Raw genomic sequence first — 22,810 nt, 5'->3', positions numbered from 1 at the left:
ACCCCCAGTCTGGAGAGGATGTACCCTGCGGTGCACTCTCCTGCTTTCCATTCCGGCAGCAGGGAAGGGGAGCCTTAGCTTATGTGCAGGGTATACGTGCATTCATGCACACCGATAGGTATATGCAGCATGGATACGTGTGCCTTGCTCAAGCTTCTAACAGACACGTTATGCTACGTGTATCTTCACACCAGGACGATGTGAACAGAATACCTCACTGCAAACCCGCCGCAGCCTCAGTGAGGCCCTGGCGGCTTTGGGTTTCTGAAGCCTCTCACCCTCACACCTGGCCAGTGGATGGCTTTCCGAAAGGCTGAGCACTTGTGAGGAGATTCCATTCTGCTTCCCTGCACAAGTCTACCACTGTCCAGCAGGGTATCTGAGGCCCCTGGCAGACAACCCTTCTGCTGCCAACCCACGGGTCTACACACGTGAAGTGCATTCTAAAGAGGTAACAAGAGTTTCACGCGTGCAAGTTGTCCATCCCTTTTTGAACCTTAACCTATCTGCATGCCCACCCGGTGAGCCCCTGATTTCACAGATCTGGCATTTCATATGAAGGGGTGAAATTAAAGTCAAGGCGGTGGCAGTGGGGGGTTAAGACCCCTCTGGAATCCTGGCTCTACCACTTGTAATCTCGTGACCTTGGGCAGGTCACTTAACCTCTTTGAAATTTAATATTCCCTCCTATAGAATTGGGATAAAAATAGGGCCTACATCAGGAGACTGTTGCATAGATTGAATTAGGTTTAGAGTTTAGAAGCGAGCCTGGCATTTCTCTGGGATCCAGTGTATGTTAGGTTCTAAGCAGGAAGAGGCAGTTCACTTTCTTTTCCCCAACTGCTCTGCATCACAGCGGGTCCTCCCCTCCGAGCAGAACGGTGTGATAACGGCTTGGTACCCATGTGCCGTATTTCATCGAATCTACAAGCCATCGATTTTAAGGTACCCAATTTAAGAAATTATATTATGGCTTTAAAAAAGAAAAACATGCTGCCACGTGTACTACGAAATGCCAAACGATTGTAAGACGCCCCCTAATTACTACGAGGATCTTCTAATGTCAAAAGAAGCGCTTCTTCTAGCAACCGCTGGGAAAGGGCATGTAACGCAAAGTGCGCGCACGTTTAAGCGCGAAACCAGCTTCGGCTGCACCTGCTCCGCGCGCGGGGGCGAAACGCGGGCCCTTGAGGCGAAGCCTCGGTTGAGTTTCGCTTTCGGTTCGCAGGAAACGAAAGCTGGGCGGCGGGGCGGAGCGGGGCGGGGAGGTAGGCGGGGACAGAGGTGCTGGCACAGAGGTGCTCGGCGCTTGGGGACAGAGGCGCGCGGACCGAGGTGGGGACACAGGCGCAGGGACAGAGTCGCAGGGACAGACGCGGGGGCCGAGGTGGGGACAGAGGCGCGGAGGCAGACGCGGGGACAGGCTTGGGGACCGAGACTTGGAGACCTAGGTGGGGACAGACGGGGCCCCGCTCACCCCGCCCGCAGCGCCCGCCACGCCGCTGCCTGGAGGACCGGACGCGGTTGCTGAGTTTCTCCCTCATCCAATTTGGCAGCGCGGGTCTGACGCTTCGCTGCACCTGAGGCAAGTTTGGTGATACTTTTGGAAGCTTTCTTTCCAGGGAAGGCACAACGGGGCTGTGCTCAGATGCCACGTGGATAATTATGGGATTCTTTTGGGCTGAGCGAATTATAATAATGGTCTGTATTCGTTAATACGTATATTAGATCAGTGAAATTTTCCCACGCTGATATATTTATTTGGACTTTTTTTGCACGGCTGTTTTTAATTAAAGAAGAAATTGCAAAATCCGCCTCCTACCGTCTCCCTCTTTTCCTGGAAGAAAGCTAAATTTAGACCTTTAAACCTAGAACTCTATTCTATGACCCCTGAAAAATCTGGGTTTAAAGTGTTTTGAAAACTAAAGCAGAGCCTTTAACTTCATGCTTTACAGCATTGAGGTAGTTATACTTTGAAACTGTTCAAAAAAGAGGTAAATATTTAAAACATTTCTTTGTGGTGTTATATTGTGAGAGTGAGGCGGAGGGTTCAGACCTAGTCATCCAGGTGGTCTAATGTGCTCATACAAATCGGACTAATACAGGTGCACAGATCCATCCTGGTTTTTGGATCACTATCAAATAACTGAAGAAAAAAAAACCGCTTTTTGTATTTTCACTAAAGAAAAATGCGTTCCACAGTTTGGGCACTTTTACACAATGATGAGCTTGCAGAGGGGAAAATGGGTTTCATGTGGAGTGTTCTAATCTGTGTGCCCAGCACATTACCATCACTTGAGAAACACACACGAATGATTAAGAATGAGGTCTGAATCTGTCGTTGCCATGATGGGTTGGATTTAGAAGACTGTGAGGCTTGTGTCATGTTCCAGGCATGATGATTTTGTTCCTCTTTGAGCATTTAAGGATGGAGTCAGTCCTCCTTGTAGAGAATCTAGTGGTGAGTGAAGAGCCCAGCTAGAGACCAGGGCCAGCCCAGGTTTCCATCGTGTCTTATGTTGTTTCTCCGAAGACCCCAGTTGTTTCTGTGACTACAGTGATGGCCAGTCTAAGCCAGCTGTTTCTATCATTCACGTCTCCCATTTATTATTTTTTAAATTTTATTTATTTTATTTTTTTAAAGACACCAATTGTACTTGAACATTTGTGTGTTTTTTTAAAAATTAATTTATTTTTGGCTGTGTTGGGTCTTCGTTTCTGTGCGAGGGCTTTCTCTAGTTGTGGCAAGAGGGGGCCACTCTTCATCGCGGTGCGCGGGCCTCTCACTATCTCGGCCTCTCTTGCTGCGGATCACAGGCTCCAGACGCGCAGGCTCAGTAGTTGTGGCTCACGGGCCTAGTTGCTCCGCGGCATGTGGGATCTTCCCATACCAGGGCTCGAACCCGTGTTCCCTGCATTAGCAGGCAGATTCTCAACCACTGCGCCACCAGGGAAGCCCCTCCCATTTATTTTAAGGGCAAAAATTTTTGGAAGGGTGGGAGCTATGTTAGTTTAGTTCTTTGGAACCAAAAATTTTGTTTAAATAATAGACTTTAATACTAGACTTCACTTTTCAGAGCAATTTTAGGTTCATGGCAAAATTGAGTGAGTGCAGAGAGTTCCTGTATATGCCCTGCTGCCTCCTTTGACTCCACAGTGGCCTCCACCTTTAACAGTTTGTTACAGCTGATGAACCTAGGTCATTATCATCCAAAGTCCATTCTTCGTGTTAGGGTTCATTGTTCTCTGCATTCTGTGAGTTCTGACAAATGTACAGTGACATGTATCCACCACTATAGTATCAGAATAGTTTCACTGCCCTAAGAATCCTGTGTTGGACCCCATTTTCTGAGTCAGGGGTTGAGTTTGAAAATTCAGCTTCCTTGGGATATATCCATTCTCTTTTTCCCTGTCACCAGCTGCTTAGGTCACTTTGCCTTTCCCCATCCTTCTCAGATCTTTAAGTTTCACTTTCCTTCCTTTTTTTTTTTTTTTTTGATAGGATCACTATTTATTAATGATAATATTTTGAAAACAAATTAAAATTTGCTTTCTTCAACCATTTAAATGCAAAGATCTTAATTTCATGCCTAAAACTAAAAACACACGATAACACCCAGGAATCAAAGTTTGAGTGTTTTCCAACAATACAAAATTATAAAATAATTTAAAACTGGACGCTATTTGACTAATATAATTCAAATCAGTCTCTCAGTGGAAGAGATTAACGTCGCAAAAGTGAAATCCCGCATGCTGTTGCTGTCTAAAGAATCTTCAAAGACATTGCTGTGTTCTTACTAACATTAACAGCTGCTGAAACAATTCTTTTAGAAATCCTCATTTTCTTCCAGGGTTGCAGTTTCCCAAAGAATCCCAGGCTAAAATCTAAATGGACACAGGGCCAAAACCGAGTGATACCACAAAATTCAGACTTCCTTTAAAACAACTTTTACACTCTTTCCTTGGAAGAGAGGACAAAGGACACAGCTCTCATTATTTGCTCTGTTTACACCACAAAGGCTTCAGGACAAGAAACTCTGGGGGTGATTACTGGCCAACTGGTTGAAGTGCCTCCCTGCTCATAGAGAATGCTTCTGTTATTTTCCTTCCTTTTTTGCCCCACTTAACCTGTCTCTCATCTGTGATCAGCGCTGAAGTTTCCTGCCTTTTTCTGTTGCTCTTTGGGATCTGGCCTGCCAGCCGGCCCAAATGATGCCTCCTGGGTTTTACTGTCGTATTTTCGAGGTTTTGGCACAGTGCAGAATAATGTCTCTGGAAAACAGGCTGGTCCCTTTCTACTGTTTCATCAGATTTCCCTCAATGTGGTCTCAAAGTCCTATTTTTCGCTCATGGAGTTGTCAACTGCCATCATTTCTCTCTCAGTTTGACTTCCCTAGGCTGAGCCTCGTAAGAGGAACAGCTGTTTATGACTATTGAAAGTAAATATTTACTAAGAAAAGAGATTTTGTTATCTGAGCCATTTAACATGAATCTGTTAATTATGCCACTTATATTTAGCTGTTTCCCAACTTCAGATGTTCTCCTTCCTTCACATTTTATAACAGAATTGAGAAAAAAAATTCTAAGACTTCTCATCCCCAATTCATTAATTTTTTGGATCTTGGAATAGGAATCTCCATCTCTTGGTTCTGTTTCCTGTCATTGGCTCTTTTCCTTGGCTGGTGGTTTTTCTTCCTGTGGTGGAAAAGATGGTCTGATTTATGTTCTTCTGGCTTAAAACGCCTTGTAAGAGGCTGAGTATGATCAGCCCTGAGTGGGTCACGTGACCATTGCTGAAACAGTCCCCTTGGGCCCTGAGTGGCCAGGCCTTTGAGCCAGGCAGCGTGTGGGCTCCACCCAATCCTCATAGTCTGAAAGTGGAGATAGTGTTTGTAAAGAAAAGGTGAGTATGCTACCACAAGGTGGGGCACTGGGCTGGCAGAAATGACAGGCGTCCACTGGGGTCATTTTCAAGGTCGCGGTACACGTTGCCAAGTGGTCGTCCAGGCTGGCTGTGGCAGTGTCCACTCCCAGTAGCAGTGTGTGAATAAGAAGCTCGCTGCTGCTGTGCACCCGGACTGAACGATCTCTCTGCACAAGTAACACCGAGAGGTCTTCACTGGTGACCCCTTAAATCGAAATAGAGCAGCCGGGAATGATGCACCTTTAGGGAGAGCAACGCTGGGACTGAACTGAAAACAGTCTTCGTGAAATGACCTGAAGGTAGCTGGTCTGCAGGAAATCCTCTATGCCGGTGGCCAGTCCCCTGCAGCCTGAGCTTGGTCAGTGCTTGTCTAGAACAGCTTCTCAACCTTAATGCTTGCGTAGGTCACCTAGCAATCTTGTCAAAAGGCAGATTCCAATCCTGCCTTTGTAACAAACTTCAGGTGATGCTGCTGCTGCTGGTCCAGAGACCTGCCTACCTGCTTCCGAGATGCTGGACCAGTGGATGCCAATATTTTAGCAGAACAAAAGAAAAAAATTGAGGCCCCAGCTCCCCTTCAGATAAGAACTGAACTCTTAGTAGCCATTAATTGAGAAAGCACACTGAACATCTCTGTGCATTCAGGAAAGCTTTCACACCTTTTGGCAGAACACTGAAGGGCTGAGTGTTAGACTCAGTATTTGGTTACAGTTGAGGCCATTTGCCCCTCACCTTTGCTTAAACGCACACCAATTTCAGCACATCACTGGGACGAAGAACGGGAGGCTCTTACAGGAGGTATCGCATGAGAAATATTTGGATTCTCAAGAAGACTTTCAGTGTAGTTTCTAGTGAACAAACTGCAGGTGCTAAGTTCTGAAAACTACAGCATTAGGGCTTTTTTTTTTCCCCCTTGTGGTCCTTACTGTCTTAGTAGCCTTTTAAACACATAGTGTCTGCTACCCCATAGTGTTTGAACATCTCACATAAGTACTTGACGAGACTATTCCAAAGTCTCTGACAAAGGATGATGAAACCGTCTCCCCATCTTTCTCCTCTGACCAGGATTTCTTGTTACATTCTTCTGTGCTATAATTACCCTCCTGTACGCATACTGAAGGATGTGAACAAAACACTATATACAAGACAGTCTACATAACTTGCAGGTCCCCTAGTAAAGTAAAAACGTGGGGCTCCTTATTAAACAATTGTGAAGAATTTCAGGACTGCAACAGGAGAGCATTAAACCAAGCCGGGCTCTTCTGAGTGCAAGTCTGTGCAGCTACACAGGTTGTGTACTCACCAAGTCAGCCCTGACTAAGTCCGTGATTCCCAAACCACTCATAGCCTGCATCTTCTTTGTTCCACTGTTGATGACAACTGTATGGTGTTGACATTTAAAAAACGGGTTTTCCAGTCTATAAATACTTCTTCAATCAGACTTGCAAGGAGAGAATCTGACCGAACTCACCATTAACCCACCGTGCTGTTAAAAGCTCTGGTTGTTTCTGCCTGTTCAGATGCCTGATATACATGATATAGAAGTAGCACATTTAAAATTATCACTGTTTTTTTTTGGTGCGCACAGCAGAATATAATTCAGGAAAATTATTTTTAGGAATGTATTTTCCAGAGCAATATTGTCCCTAGGATTCATAGTTTGGGTAACTGTCAAAAGTTGAGAGTTTTATTTCCAACTATTAAACTGAGTGACAATCTAAAGCCATCATTTGAACAACAGTTTTTAGCCTCCATAAGTAGACCAGACATTACAAAGAGCAGTGTGCTTGATTCATGTGTGTAGTCTGTGGTTTTTGAAGTTTGACTAGTGAGAACAAACTGTGTTTTGGGTGCTTTGGTTCTTTTCAGATTTTTTATATTCTTTATCACACCTGGATTGAATGATGATTTAATTATTGATTTTTTTGTAGATATGTTTGGAGTTTTTCCTCCTCATGATAAGTGGTAAAGTTGATGTTCAGGTTTTAATTCATCTTCACAAGATGTGAAGAATTTGCAAATAGGGTTTTTTTGTTTTTGTTTTTAACTTATTTATTTATGGCTGTGTTGGGTCTTCGTTTCTGTGTGAGGGCTTTCTCTAGTTGCGGCAAGCGGGGGCCACTCTTCATCGCGGTGCGCGGGCCTCTCACTGTCGCGGCCTCTCTTGTTGCGGAGCACAGGCTCCAGACGCGCAGGCTCAGTAGCTGTGGCTCACGGGCCCAGTTGCTCCGCGGCATGTGGGATCTTCCCAGACCAGGGCTCGAACCCGTGTCCCGGGCATTGGCAGGCAGATTCTCAACCACTGCACCACCAGGGAAGCCCGCAAATAGGTTTTTTTTCTTGAAAGACTCATGGCTTAATTGGGATTAAATAATTAAAATTTAAATACAATTCTTAAAGATTATTTTGTTTAATATTATGAGAAGGCTGGCATACCAAACAATTTTGCAAAGTCTAACTCTGTTAGACTTGATACAGTCTAACTCTGTTATTCTCAATTACTTTTAAAATTTAATAAAGTTGTAAGCCAAAAAAGATATAATATCCTCTATAAACTATTTAGCAAACTTATTCTCTTTACTATATGTATTAATTTCTTTTCCTTTTTTAAGATTTTAAAATAATTTTATGCATATAATGGCCCAGACCATTCACTGTTACAGCATCTTTCTTTTGCAGTGAAAATTATGCTTTTATATCTCAACATACAAAGTACAATATATGAGATTTTCTACCCTAAGTTGTGTGGATCATTTGTAACTGGATATTCAGATATTAACAGTTAATCCAAGTGACCCCCCCCCCCCTTTTTGTTACACTGGTCACATGGCGTGGTAACCAAAGTGATCACTTGATTGTGTACCAGCGCAGGGACACCAGAAGGGGACTGAGGTGGGCGTTTGGTGGATGGCCTTTCAAAGGCTGAGGCCAAGGAGCAGATCTCAGATGAAGAATGATAATAAAGTGAAGCCACGCTTTGGTACTTTCCTACTTCATCTGAAAAACGTAAGTCTTCACACAACGTTTAGCATGCATTTGGATGCAGTGCCACTATCATTAAGTGCTCTGGCAGTAGGTGGGAACGACTGGTCTTTCGGTATGATTCAGGGTTTTCGTGTTAGGTCTTTTATTATCTGTCCTTGGGTGTGTGCTCCCGTCTGTTTAGTTGGTACCAGCCTTGGCAGTCTGTCTTCAGCCCACGTCCACCGGGACATTCCCATGTATCCACTAGGGGGCAATGCCGACACTCCCACGCCTGGTTTGGCTTCTGCTTTTCTCACTGGAGAGAGAGATCTAAGGGCATCTGCCTTTAAGGACTTCTCTAGTCAATTAAAACTGAGCTTGTTGGGGAGAGTCCTGGAAGTGATTTGTGGTTCGGATCTGTCAGCAGTTGAGTTACCTGTGCCTTCACTGCTGGGCTGTGTGTGTGCTCTTTGCGGAGAATGACTCCACACCCGCATCAGACCATGTCTGTTTGCCTCAGACCACTGGCCTTGACTCCAAGTTCCAATTAATTAATTAACTAGTTAATGATAAAATAAACACTTATGAAACCCTTCCCCCCAAACTAGAACATTACTGGCGATTACATGCTCTCTACTTGTCTCATCCCTCTGCCTGCCCATTGGAGGTAATGACCTGGTCTTTTTTTGTTTTTTTAATATTTATTTATTTATTATTTATTTGGCTGCTCCGGGTCTTAGTTGCGGCAGGCGGGCTCCTTAGTTGCAGCTCATGGGCTCCTTAGTTGCGGCATGCGAACTCTTAGCTGCAGCATGCATGTGGGATCTAGTTCCCTGACCAGGGATTGAACCTGGGCCCCCTGCATTGGGAGCACAGAGTCGTAACCACTGTGCCACCAGGGAAGTCCTTGACCTGGTCTTTTTGATCTTCGTTATCCATTTAAAAATCTTTGTCACACATGCACGTTGATGCCTAAACAGCATAATGTCTCATTTTCCTTGAGTTTGAATCTACAAAAAGAAATATTAGATATTATCCTCTAAGAATTGCCTTTTGACTCAGCATTGTGTTTCTAAGATTCACCCTATTGTGACATGTTCAGTCAGGTGCAACTGAGGAATATTATTTCATTGTGTAAATTTATTACAGCTCATGTACCCATTCTTCTGACATTTGGGTCGAGCGATTGGATTGTTTCCATGTTTTCGCTGCACAAACAGCACTGCTATGAACATTCTTGTTTATGTCTCCAGGGACACATGTAAGAATTTCTCTTTTGAATTTTTGGGTTGAAGTTAAGTGAATGTTTAACTTTACAAGATGATGCCAGGTTGTTTTCCCAAGCGACTGTACCATTCTACACCCTCCCCTAGTAGTATATAAAAGACCCTATTTATCTACATCCCCTCCAACACTTGGTTCCATCAGAATTCTTAACTGTTGCCAGTTGAATAGTGTAAAATGGTATCTCATTATGGTCAAGGTTTGCACTTCCCTGGCCACTAGTGACCACTTACTTTTTATAAAAACTAAAATTCTGGAACGTCTACATTTTATTCCAGTCCCGGCTTGGATGCACCCGTGCAGGTCTTCTCACAGTCCTTTGCACACTCTTCCCCACATGCTTCTCCCCCAAATCCCTGGGCTTTTTTGCACAACACCTGCCCTGCCTCAAGGTGCCCCTTATTTTAAACCATAGCCTTTCCTCTTTAATAAACTCAGATCCAGACTCACTTTTCCCACGAACCCTACCCTCGTGAACATCAGTGAACGTAGGTTACTTCATTAAACCACTGAGTCCTGACAGGCCTCTGAGCCACTGGCTAGAGTACAGACGGGGGCAAGTCATTTAGCCACGTATATTAAGAGGCTTAAACTTCGTACACTGTGACCTTGTAATTCTATTTTTAAGAATATCTCCTAGGGCTTCCCTGGTGGCACAGCGGTTAAGAATCCACCTGCCAATGCAGGGGACACGGGTTCAAGCCCTGGTCCGGGAAGATCCCACATGCCGCGGAGCAACTAAACCCGTGCGCCACAACTACTGAGCCTGTGCTCTAGAGCCCGTGAGCCACAACTACTGAACCCGTATGCCACAACTACTGAAGCCCACGTGCCTAGAGCCCGTGCTCCGCAGCAAGAGAAGCCACCGCAATGAGAAGCCCGTGCACCGCAGCGAAGAGTAGCCCCCGCTCACCGCAACTAGAGAAAGCAGACGCTCAGCAACAAAGACCCAATGCAGCCAAAAATAAAAATATAAATAAATAAATTTATTAAGAAAAAAGAATATCTCCTAGGTATTTAAGGATTCTTTTTTGAAGTGGACCATTTTTAAAGTCCTTATTGAATTTGTTGCAATATTGCTTCTGTTTTATGTTTTGGTTTTTTGGCCGCGAGGCATGTGGGATCTTAGCTCCCTGACCAGGGATCGAACCCGCACCCCCTGCATTGGAAGGCGAAGTCCTAACCACTGGACCGCCAGGGAGGCCCCCCTCCTAGACATTGATTTAGCGTCTGGTTGTATCTGAAGGCCACAGGTTTATTTGCACAGGGACAGCGGAGCGATTGAGGAAACAGCATGGGTTGTGCCCGAGCTTAGACCCGGGGGCAGGCCTGAGCCCTGGGGAGATACGGCTGCCCGCAAAGCTGAAGAACTTGGTGAAATGAAAAGGCACAAGGCAGTGGGAGGACTGGGCTTGGATCCCACTTCCACGTGAAGGCCCTGCTTGTAGATACGAGGGAAGCTTTGTGCATGGATTGCTGTGTCGGGCAGTGCCCTGCAGACACCAGTGGGCGCTCCAGGGCAGGTAGGGACAGGGTATGATGGTTGTGACCTCGCTCCGAAACATAAGAGACTCCTGAGATTCCCACACACCTGGGGAGAATTTACAGGTGGCTGAAGCCTGTGTTGCCAGGAAGACGTGGGTTCTGGTTAACATGACCTGGTTCACAGCTGCAGTTTTGTTGTGTCCATGACCTTTGGTTTGCCTGAGGAAAAATCACATAGGTAGAAAAAGGTTTTATACCTAAAAATGTTCACTGCAGTTTTTTTTATAACTGCAAAAAATTGAAAACAGCCAGAATATTCTGCAATGTTTTGTTGCTATATCAGGCATCACTGTGAAATGGTTGAAAATATACTGCTTTTTCCATTTCACATTATAACAAGAATATTTGATTACAAGTCTCTCTCAATTGCTTGTGCCCATGCAAGGGAAAAAGGAGAAAGCCCAGGGCAGAAAAGAATGTGTCAGAAAGTTTATATATGTGAATGTATACATATGGGTGTGGTGTTTGGGTTCCCAAGGACATTTGCCAGCCAGTCCTGGCTGAGTCTCAGCATTTCTTGGTGGAGCCCGTTGAGAAGAAGTCTCTATACCCTGTGTGTGTGTGTTTTGTCTGAGAAAGCTCAATAGACTCAAGGCCCCACCATTGATTTGCCCTCCTTTGACGGTGTAGTCCCAGCCGAGCTGTGCGTGGGGAAGGTTTCCTGGGGAGCACGCTTGGGAACGACACCCAGGGGTGAGCACAGCAGGTGGGCAAACGGAGGACTTGAACTCCCAAAATTTGCGACAGAGGCCTCAGCCAACGCTAAGGGTAGCTCGGGGGCTGGGCGACCCTTCAGGCAGGTGGTAAGGCCCTTAGGCCCCCTCATCGTCCAGACTCTGGATAGGGACCGGGCCAGCTTTCTTCACTGGGGTGAATTCTGGAGGGGGCCTCAGCTGGGGGCCGTCGACCACCAACACCCGGCGGCCTGGGGAAGGGCTCCTGTCCCGCCGGAGTGTGAGTGGTCACCACCTTCCGCTACAGGCAGACATAGCTGTTCCCCGCCGCAGTTACTTGAACGGCCCTGTGTACAACACGCGTGGGCGTTCGCAGCAACCCCTGCCCTGGGAGCCAGGACAGGCTTCCTTGGGGCCAGAGTGTGGACGGCAAGGAGAGGGCTTTGAGCAGCCTTCAGGCAGTGGAGGGCCTGGGAGTGAGGAGCAGGGAGACCCAGGTGTCTGGTCTGGACCCCTTGGTGAACGTCGAGCCATTTGCCAGAACAGAGGGCCCAGGGCAGAGGCTGGGGCCGTGGGTCCCTATGAGGACACTGTGGGAATGAGGGACCAAGGGGACGGAGTCTCGCCGAGTTGTCGTTTCTCGCCCTAGAGCTTTGCGGGCCAGTCTCCCCAGACTCTGGTCTCCCCCCAAGCCTGGCTCTTGGGGATCAGAACTGATCACTTGGACGTGCTTCCCCTTCTCTCATCCTTTCCTCTGCGGTGTGCTTTCACAGAGGTCCCGCCAAGGCCGGCTCATGAGAGCTCTTCCCGGAAGTGAGGTCGTGCCGTCCTGAAGACGCCCTGCAGCTGCCGTCCGGGGGTCTTGGAGTGACCGCTGATGGGTAAGGTGCCGGGTCCCTAGGCCGGTCTTGGCTGTCTCAGCGTTTCTCAGCAGAGCCCATTAGGAGAAGGAAGGGAGCAGCAATGGGAAGAGGCACAGGGAGCCCCGAGCCCGGGCTCCCAATGGGCCGAGAACCCCAGTCTTCTCTCTTGACTGCGCAGAAATGCTTTGTTCGTCCGCTGGACCGTAGAGCTTTGTGGTTGACGGTTGCTGCTCTCTGTGCCTCCACTTCTGCATCTGTGAAATGGGGATGATTATGATCCTGAGCCCATAGGATTGTTGGGAAGAATAATGAGGTTGTTGTGGAAGCTGCTTTAATCCTGTGCTTGGCATGTCGTGGCCCCCAGCCTTCCCCCGGGTGCTAGTGTGTCTGGTGACAAAGTGCTTCTGCTGATCGGGTTCCTGCTGACCACGGATTCTTACGTTCTTACTGCCCCAGTTCGTACACCAGAGCCCTTTCCCCGGGAGCTCTGAGATTAGTGGACTCCCTCCCTCTTAAATTATGCACCTTGTAGGGTCTGCGGAGCCCAAGGTTGGGTGGGAAAGGGGAGGTTGGTTGCTAGTGGGTCAGAGAAATACTACCTTTTGGTTTTCTCACATCCTCATAAGTTCCTTGTGGCTTCCAGCCTCTCAAGGTGAGTTTAGATGAGGTGGATCTCTCCCAGAGCTTTCTTCTGATTCCCTTCCACCACCTGGTAGGGCCTGGGCAGGGGCCTTACCCCCAGGGCCCAGAGTAGATTGCCTGGGAGATGACTCTCGCCCCTGAGCCCGTAGATGCCCGCTGTGAGCCAGCTCTGTAGGGGCAGCTTGGGTGGGCAGGGCCCCTAGTTCTCCCCGATGCGCTGTCTGTAAGGTTTCTCTTCCTTTGCTCTTACTGTTGCTTGGGTTACCAGTTTGACAACGAGTGATACACCTCCTTGTGGCCTCTCTTTTCCTAACGGACTGTTAAAACTTCTGCTGCTATTTCACTTTGCAGAGGCTCGTGTTTCTCTCTCCTTTCCAATTTGTTTCCAAGCTCCTTAGTGAATTCTTTGTGCCTCTGGGAGTACCTTATAGAATTTCATGTCCTTAGGAGGGTCCAGAGAAATGTTTGGTGTTTGTTGAATTCTGTGGCAGGGCTTTCCCTCAGTATCTTTCCTCTGCTCCTCATAGGCCCGGTCGGTTTACACAACATTGGACAGACCTGCTGCCTTAACTCCCTGATCCAGGTGTTCGTTATGAACATGGAATTCACCAAGATATTGAAGAGGTAAGGCAATTGTTCGGGCAGATAAATGTGTATATTATTTTATGTTTTCAATTATTCAGTTATTCACAGTGGTTTGGACTTTTAGAAGTCTACTTCCAAAAGCTAACAGAGAAAAGATCTTGTTTTGCACAATCTGGACTATATACTATAATCATCTAAGGTGATTTTTAAAAAATGTAAATGCTGATCCCACACCCAGATATTTGGTTTCACTTGGGGCCTAGGTGGGTGTCTAGGGTGGGGCCCAAGCATTCGTACTTTTCAGAAGATTCCCCAGGTGATCCTCAAGTGTAGCCAGATTGGCAGGCACTGATTTGGTTAAAAGGAAGTGGGGACCCTGCCAGTGTCAAATCAACGGGCAGGTCTATGAGTCTATTGATTTTTCTCAAACGAAACACATCCACATCCACACAGTATACACACCGTGAGAACCCTTCTTTCTTTTTTTTTTTAATGATTTTTAAAAAATTTTTATTTTATTTTTATTTAGTTTTGGCTGCGTTGGGTCTTCATTGCTGTGCGCGGGCTTTCTCTAGTTGCGGCGAGTGGGGGCTGCTCTTCGTTGCGGTGCGCGGGCTTCTCACTGCGGTGGCTTCTCTTGTTGCGGAGCACGGGCTCTAGGCGCACGGGCTTCAGTAATTGTGGCACATGGGCTCAGTAGTTGTGGCTTGTGGGCTTCAGAGCACAGGCTCAGTAGTTGTGGTGCACAGGCTTAGCTGCTCCACGGCATGTGGGATCTTCCCAGACCAGGGCTCGAACCCCTGTCCCCTGCGTTGGCAGGCGGATTCTTAACCACTGTGCCACCAGGGAAGCCCGAGAACCCTTCTTTCTTCTCAACCGGTTCTGCAGAGAGATGCTGAGACTCTGCCAGGACTGACTGGCAAATTTCCTTGGGAACCCAAGCACCACGCCCATATGTATATATTCACATACATAAACTTTATCACTCATTCTTTTCTGCCTTTTGCTTTCTCCTTTTCCCCTTCCATGGGCATGGGCAGTTGAGAGATGCCAGTGATTAAACAAATCATTGCCAAGATTCACTGACATTCCTTCATGTGTCCTTCCCAGAACCTAGATCATATTTGCTTTTGGCCTTTGGAGAACTTCAGGCTGGCCATTTTGCTGTGGACGCAGGACCTATTGCACCTGCCCTTCGTTTTGGTGTGACTGCCGTGCAGGGTGGGGAGAGGGGTGAGGCCGCAGCTGTGCTGATCCCCCTCTCGAGAGGATACTCCCCTGTAGCTGATTTGCTAACGCGGTAGCTCTTCAACCTTGTCTATATGTTTAAATCATCTGGGAAACTTAAAAATCCTGGGAACTGGGCCCACCCCCAGAAATTCTGATGTAGTTAATCTGCAGAGTGGCCTGGACGTGAGATTTTTGAAAGTTCTCCCAGGTGCTTCTGGTGTGCCCCTGGCACTGAGAACCGTGGCGACAGGGAGGGTCGTGGCTGTTCTCACTCGGCAGGATAACGGTGCCCAGGGGAGCTGAGGAGCGGAGGAGAAGTGTCCCCTTCCAGCTGCTCTTGCTGCTGGAGAAGATGCAGGACAGCCGGGAGAAAGCGGTGCAACCCATGGGGCTGGCCTACTGTCTCCAGACCTACAGTGTACCACGTAAGGCGGTCCTCCTGCTCGGGCTCCCGGCCTGGCGCTCTGAGAGGGAGGGGAGCGCGAGGGGGAGGGGACGCGAGAGGGGGCAGCGGAGGAGAGGAGAGGAGAGGAGGGGGACGGATGCTCAGTGAGTGAACAGGAAGGAAACCCTTGTGTCGGAGGCGCGTGTGTGGATGCGAGATATCTTAAGGAGTCCGCATCTTCCAGGTGCAGCACTGGTGTTATTTATGCATGTATTACTTCCACACTCACTCTTTTTCTGCCTCTCGGTGGAGTAAGTAAGCCTAAGAGTCTCCTCAAAGCTGATTCAACTGCCGGTAAAGGATTCTAGGGAAACAGAGTAAAGGCTTCGTAAGGAGAAACCATGTTCTACAAAAGGAAACTCTTAAATAGCTTAGTTTTTTTAAAAAACAGCCTTAATGAGATATACATCACATACTGTAAAATTCAGTCATTTAAAAATGTACAATTCAGAGGTTTTTAGTATTTCACAGAGTTGTGCAATTATCATCACAAACTAAATTTAGCAAATTTTCATCACCCCCCAAAGAAACCCCATACCCATTAGCAGTCATTCTCCTTTGTTTTCTTCTAGGTTTTATACTTTTAGCTCTTACATTAGATCCATGTTTCACTTAGAGCTAAATTTTGTGAATGGTGTGAGATAGGAGTCCAACTTCATTCTCTTGCATGTGGGCATCCAGTTGTTCCAGCACCATTTGTTGAAAATGCTACTCTTTTCCCACTGAATTGATTCAGTCTCTTTCCCTGTTACAACGAGCATCCTTTCATTTCAGCTTGACAAACTCCTCTCAGCCGTCCTTGTAAGGTAGGTCTAGTGGTGATGAGCTCTCAGTGTTTCCTTGTCTGGGAAAGCCTTTGTCTCTCCTTCATTTCGGAAGGATAGTGTTGCTGGATACAGTTTTCTTTATCAGCAGTTTTCCCTTTCATCACTTTGAATATATCATCCCACTTTCCCATGGTCTGTGAGGTTTGTGCTGAGAAATGTGCTGATAGTCTTATGGGGGTTCCCTTGTAGGTGATAAACTTCCTGTCTCTTGCTTTTAAGGTCTCTCTTTGTCTTTGATTTTCGACAGTAGTTTTGACAGTATTATGATGTGTCTTGGAGAACATCTGTTCAAAGGGAATATGTTTGGGGACCAGTGAGCTTCATGAACTTCAATGTCTAAATCTCTAACCAGATTTGGGAAGTCCCAGCCACTATTTCTTTAGATGAGTTTCCGGCCCCCTTTCCCCTCTCTTCTTCTGGGACTCCATTAAAGTGTAGGTTGTTTCTCTTAATGGAGTCCCATAGACTTTCTTCAATCCTTCTCAGTCTTTTTGCTCCTTTGACTGGACAGTTTCAAATGACCTGCCTTCTAGTTCACTGATTCCTTCTGCTTGGTCCAGTCTGCTTTTGAAGCTCTCTGTTGAATTCTTCAGTTTGATATTCTTTGGTTCTTTTTTATGTTTTCTATCTCTTTGTCAAACTTCTGTTTTAATTGTATTGTTTTCCTGATTTATTTAAATTGTTAATCTGTGTTCTCTGGTAGCTCTCCGAGCATCTTTAGAACAATTATTTAGAATTATTTTTTCAGGCAATTTGGTATCTCCATTTCTTTGGGATCAGTTACTGGAAGTTTACTGTTTTCTTTTGGTGGTATCATGTTTCCCTGATTGTCCATGATCCCTGTAGACTTGTGTAGGGACTTTGCTAAGAAGGACCTTCACCTGCAGCTGGGGTGTGCTGTGATCCAGGTGTAGTGCTGTGAGGCTTGTGGTGGTTCTGGGTCTGGGTGGGTGTGATATCTCATTGGCTCAGGCTGCTGGGGTCCACGACCTCGATAACTGTGCCATCCTTGGAGAGAGCTGCAGGGGGTCTGAAGTAGCTGCAAGGGCTGTGAGGTAGTATTTCATTGTAGTTTTGATTTGTATTTCCCTAATGATTAGTGATGCTGGGCATCTTTTCATGTGCTTACTGCCATTTGTATGTCTTCTTTGGAAAAATATTCCAGTTCTTTGCCCATTTTTGAATTGGATTATTTTTGTTGTTGAGTTTAAAAGTTCTATATATTCTGGATGTTAATCCCTTATCAGATATATGCTTTGCAAATATATTCTCTCATTCTGTGGGGTGCCTTTTTACTCTGGGGATACTGTCTCTTGATGCATACATTTTAAAAATTTTCGTGAAGTCGAAGTTTTCTATGTTTTCTTTTGTTACCTGTGCCTTTGGTGTCACATCCAAGAAGTAATTGCCAAATCCAAGGTCGTGTGCTTTTGTCCTATGTGTTCTTCTAAGCATTTTATTGTTTAGGGTCTTACATTTAGGTCCTTGATCTGTTTTGAATTAATTTTTGTATATGCAGTTAGAAGCGTTCAACTTCATTTCTTTGCGTGCGGATATCCAGTTTCCCCAGCATCATTTGTTGAAGAGACTATCCTTTCCCCACTGTATACTCTTGGATCCCTTGTCAAAAATTATTGGACCATACATGTGAGGATTCATTTCTGGACTCTTTATTCTATTGCATCAATCTGTATGTCTGTCCTTATGCCAGTACCACACTGTTTTGGTTACTGTAGCTGTGTAGTAAGTTTTGAAATGAGGAAGTGTGAGTCCTCCAGTTTGTTACTCTTTTTCAGAATTGTTTTGGCACTTTGGGGTCCCTTGAGATTCTATATGAAATTTTTTTTTTAACAATTTTGCTTATAGCTAGAGGAGTGAGTGGAGAGTATAGTTTATTTATTTATTTATCCATTTTTATCTTTGGCTGTGTTGGGTCTTCGTTTCTGTGCAAGGGCTTTCTCTAGTTGCGGCAAGCGGGGGCCACTCTTCATCGCGGTGCGCGGGCCTCTCACCATCGCAGCCTCTCTTGTTGCGGAGCACAGGCTCCAGATGCGCAGGCTCAGCAATTGTGGCTCACGGGCCTAGTCGCTCCGCGGCATGTGGGATCTTCCCAGACCAGGGCTCGAACCTGTGTCCCCTGCATCGGCAGGCAGACTCTCAACTACTGCACCACCAGGGAAGCCCCTATATGAATTTTAAGATGAGTTTTTCTATTTCAGCAAATATCTTATTAGGATTTTGTTAGGGATTGCATTGAATATGTAGATTGCTTTGAGTAGTATTGACTTTTAAATAATACTAAATATTCTAGTCCATGTACATGGAATGTGTTTCCATTTATTTACGTCTTCTTTAATTTCTTTCAGCAGTGTTTTGTAGTTTTCATAATACAAGTCTTTTACCAATTTGGTTAAGTTAATTCCTAAGTATTTTATTGTTTTTGAAGCTATTATAGATGGATTTGTTTGTGTTATTTCATTTTCAAATTGTTTATTGTTCATGTATGTATAGAAATACAATTGACTTTTGTGTGTTGACTTTGTATCATATTTTTAATTTCATTTATTAGATCTAAAAGCTTTGTTTCGTGGAGTCTTTTAATATATGAGATCATATCATCTGCAAACAACGGTAATTTTACTTCTTCCTTTCCAATGTGGATGCATTTTATTTCTTTTCTTATCTAATGGCTCTGGCTAGAACTTCCAGTACTGTGTTGAATAGAAGTGGTGAAAGCAGGCATCCTGCTTTTACAGAGACCCACACTCCACTGTCCCAGTTGTATGTCACCTTTCTTTAGCTTTCCATAGCAGTTTGTACACCTGGGGAATTTTTCTCATTCTTCTTCTTTTTTTTAAAAAAATACATTTATTTATTAATTTTTTTTTTGGCTGAGTTGGGTCTTCGTTCCTGTGTGCGGGCTTTCTCTAGTTGCGGCAAGCAGGGGCTACTCTTCCTTGTGGTGCTCAGGCTTCTCATTGCAGTGGCTTCTCTTGTTGCAGAGCACGGGCTCTAGGCATGCAGGCTTCAGTAGTTGTGGCACGTGGGCTCAGTAGTTGTGGCGCACAGGCTAAGTTGCTCCACGGCATGTGGGATCTTCCCGGACCAGGGCTCGAACCCATGTTCCCTGCATTGGCAGGCGGATTCTTAACCACTGCGCCACCAGGGAAGGCCTGGTGGCCTTATTCTTCTTTGAATTGTGAGTACATGGATACTTGCCTCCCAGTAGACTATAGGTTTCTTGGGGACAGGAACTTTCTCTGGCCTGTGCAATGCCTTGCACGTAGCAGGTGTGAAGGAAGTTATGGGTTGGGCAAGCACCCCTGTATTTCTTAGATGAATCGGGATTCCTGGTTCTGGGATGGTCAGGTGCGGCAAGGTGGCTCTACGTGGCAAGCTGACGCGACTCCCTTTATGTCCTGTGTGGTGGGCAGCCTTCTGAAAATAATTCCCTGGAGACTGCATCAGTGCAGCCTGCTACCAGCCTGCTTGTCTACGGTTTGGGATTATTAGCTTGGAATGCGGATTAATTAACCATTCAACAAATATGTAATGTTCACCTATTATGTGCCAGTTACTGAGCTGGTAAGGGAATTAGACTGACAGAGTATTTGCCTCCATGGAGCTGACAGTTTAGAGGAGAGACACAGGCCAAAACGAAATACAACCCCAAAACATTAAGTACAGATTGTGATAAGTATCATGAAGGAAATTGTGTTGAGATAGCAGATATGAATGTTTAATACCTTTTCTTGCAACGTCTTTGCGACTCGGGAACATGGATTCATTCACCCCTGTGCACCGCTTGTAGCCTGATGTTCACGTGTGTAGGATTCATGGCCTATTCCTGCTTCCTCTCCGCCAGCACCCTCTAACACTGAGAAGGTTATTTCCCTTCTTGTTCTCCCGGACACCTTTGGGGAAGACCTGGGTCAGGTATTAGTGTTGGGAAACTGCTCAATTTTTAGGGGAGTGAATAAAGAAAATATGGAGAGGCATAGAGAAGTCAGTGGCCACAGGAGTCCAGTTGGAGGCTTGGCAGGGACATAGGAGAGAATCCACCGCTGACTATTGGTTTTGTGTAGCTGGATTCCCCAGCGGAGGCCAGCAGGGGTGGGTGGCAACTCAGAGGACAGAAGACTTGTGTGATGCGGTGGGGCTGGACTTTGAGTTTTAAAAGGAGTTCTCAAAATCAATACCAAGCTGATCTTTCATTTTTATGACCGAACATCCTGTGGAAACTTAGCCTGAAAGCGGGGAAAGACAACGTGACGAGTGTTCGCATGCATCTAGGTAGCTGGGGCAGGAGGGCATGACAGGTGTCCCTGGGTCCTCACCCTGGGCGTTGCTTTTCTCTTTGGCCAGTGTTTGTCCAGCATGATGCTGCCCAGCTCTACCTCACAGTCTGGAACCTGATTAAAGACCAAATCACAGATGTGGACTTGGTAAGTCCTAGAACGAGAGAGCTCAGAAGGTGAGCATGCTGTCTGTGTGACGTGTAGAGAGGATTGAAAGGGGAAATGCATGTAAAATGCTTATCACGATTGCATAGTGCAGTTGCTGTGATTTCTCTACGCCTTTGTGAGCGAGCGGAGAGCGGCTGCCCTTCTGGAGCTGTGTGCGGCGGCCGCAGCGCTGGAGCTTGGCCGGACCTGCTTACTCGCGGCTTTCTCTGCACCTTCATCCTCCTCCCCCTCCCTTTTGCAGGTAGCGAGGCTGCAGGCCCTCTATGCCATGCGCGTGAGGGAGTCCCTCGTTTGCCTTGGATGTACCGTGGAGAGTGACAGAAGCAGCAGCATGCTGACCCTCCCCGTCTCTCTTTTCGACATGGATTCAAAGCCCCTGAAAACACTGGTGAGGGGTCCTTGTGGGGAGTTTGCTGTTCCCGCACAGCCCAGCGCTGCTGGTGCCCCCTTGCTTCTTTAATCCACCCTTGGCTTTTAAAAAATCATTTCCGTTTCCTTTGCATGGCTCTGGCTAAGTTCTCCTTTCATTTGCGGGGGGAAAAAACGTTTCTCTTCCTACGGCCCCTTATCCTCACTGCTTCCTCCAAAACGTAGGTCTTTCCTGAGACCCTGGCACATGTACCACGCTGGGCTGGATGTTAGGGGACCTGGGGAAAACCAGGAGAGAAGCTTAAGCTCATCGGCAGGGTGAGGGGTTGTACCCAGAAGGAAATAACCCTGCCTTTCCCTTGCTCCCCTGGGACAGGAGGACGCCCTCCGCTGTTTCTTCCAGCCCAGGGAGCTGTCCAGCGCGGACAAGTGCTTCTGTGGGAACTGTGAGAAGAAGACCTGCTGGAAGCAGGTACTTGCTCCCAAACCGAATGCTTCTGGCCCGTCTGGGGTTCCCCTTGGGGGCCTCCCGCTGAGGGAGGGAATCCCTTCAGGCTGGGGATCCTGGGGCTTGTGACTTCCAGGGCTGTGGATACGCTCCTCGGACCCCATCACTGAGACGGACGGGGGAAGGCACAAGAGCGGGGGCTGTTTTCCCCTCAGGGCCAGACTCCCCTGGGAGGGGAGCAGACCCCCGTAGTTCTTCTGGGTTCCTGGGTGGAGCCCTGGGCTTCTTGAGCCTTCTGTGGGAGGCCCAGCAGATCCAGCAGGTGGGGCCCTTACCGTGTGATTCCATTCCGCTCCCTTCTTTTTTGGAAGAAGAACATACCGTCGGCCCTGGTGTTTCTCGGAATCGACCTGTTTCAAGTGCCTGGGACTCGTCTCCATGGTGACTTTGCTTTTTCCAGGTCTTGACGCTGACCCACCTGCCCCAGACATTGACCATCCACCTCATGCGTTTCTCCAGCAAAAATCTGCGGACAGAAAAAATCTGCCACTCACTGTGTTTCCCCCAGAACTTGGATCTAAATAAGCTCCTTGAGATGGAGGGAGAGCCGTGCGCTGCTGAGGAGCAGGTGAGGGCCCCTCGTGTCCCTTCCACCCACCACGTAAGACGGCCCGTCCTTTGTTTGTCTTCCCTCCCCCGAGCTGATTGGCGTCAAGATCACCGGAGATGCATTTTGAGCATCCTTCTTTCCTCCGGTGGCTGAGCTCAGGACACGGAGGGACGCTCACCAACGGCTTGGTATGATTCATAGAAACATATTCATACACTCGAGAAACACTTGTTTCTCTAAAAAGGAGTTTAATGATGGGAACCCGAGTCTCTCGAATAACAGCGATGGGCTGTTAGCCTCACATTGCCACCAACATTTGCTGTTGGCAGTTGCATTTCTTTTAAGATTCAAAAGACTTTATTTCTGATGATTGGATTTGCACTCATCTACCTCACAGCAATGAGGGAAGGAACCCATAAGTCAGAACCTTCCTTTTAAATAGGATGTGCAGTGCTTATGTAGCCACAGGTAACCACGGCACCCTGGGTTCTAAATAGAGCCTCAGCCTAACGTTCTACTTCAGGCAGCTTATGCTTACCTTGGGGATAATAAGAAAGCAGCCAGCACGTTGGGCCAAATTGATTCAGAGTAAAGTTGGATTCAATTGTCTTGAGCTAATAAATTGTTGGGAAATTCTGAGAAAAAAGTGACATAAATGTCTTTTCTCCATAGGTTTAAAATGCTACATTTATTCCCATACATATGTGAGTCCATTTTTGGACTTTCTGTTTTGTTCCACTGGGCTGTTTACTATCCATGCTCTAGAACCATGGTTTTTTAAAAATTGAGGCCCGACAACGTGTTATAGTGGCTCCTTCCCTGTTCAGGGCATGTACATTTCATAGGATTCTCAGTTTCTTTCCTTCTAGTTTCCTTATTTCCACTTGCACAGCCTACCTAATGAAATGTATCTTAAAATTTTTTTCCTCTTGAA

General features: G+C 46.6%; 1 protein-coding gene across 5 annotated transcripts in view; it reads left to right on the top strand.

The window, feature by feature from the left end:
- Positions 1 to 1,280: 1,280 nt before the first annotated feature.
- USP18 (ubiquitin specific peptidase 18) overlaps positions 1,281 to 22,810 on the top strand; it is a 28,097-nt gene continuing 6,567 nt past the window's right edge. Inside the window, exons 1-9 of one of the 5 annotated variants that reach the window (XM_036866253.1) lie at positions 1,281 to 1,335; positions 1,489 to 1,585; positions 12,165 to 12,272; positions 13,424 to 13,520; positions 14,991 to 15,136; positions 20,349 to 20,428; positions 20,691 to 20,837; positions 21,195 to 21,290; positions 21,727 to 21,894. In XM_036866253.1, the coding sequence (XP_036722148.1) occupies positions 12,269 to 12,272; positions 13,424 to 13,520; positions 14,991 to 15,136; positions 20,349 to 20,428; positions 20,691 to 20,837; positions 21,195 to 21,290; positions 21,727 to 21,894 (738 nt within the window). In that variant the 5' untranslated portion in view covers positions 1,281 to 1,335; positions 1,489 to 1,585; positions 12,165 to 12,268. Of the gene's footprint in view, positions 1,336 to 1,381; positions 1,586 to 7,812; positions 7,931 to 12,164; positions 12,273 to 13,423; positions 13,521 to 14,990; positions 15,137 to 18,552; positions 18,615 to 20,348; positions 20,429 to 20,690; positions 20,838 to 21,194; positions 21,291 to 21,726; positions 21,895 to 22,810 lie in introns of those variants that run through there. The other 4 variants (XM_036866254.1, XM_036866255.1, XM_036866251.1 and 1 more) reach the window with 4 other exon arrangements.

Source organism: Balaenoptera musculus, chromosome 10 (genome assembly GCF_009873245.2).
Source record: "Balaenoptera musculus isolate JJ_BM4_2016_0621 chromosome 10, mBalMus1.pri.v3, whole genome shotgun sequence".
NCBI classification, from domain to species: Eukaryota; Metazoa; Chordata; class Mammalia; order Artiodactyla; family Balaenopteridae; genus Balaenoptera; species Balaenoptera musculus.
The sequence above is the reverse complement of the archived record's forward strand: the minus strand, read 5'-3'. Positions and strand labels throughout refer to the sequence as shown.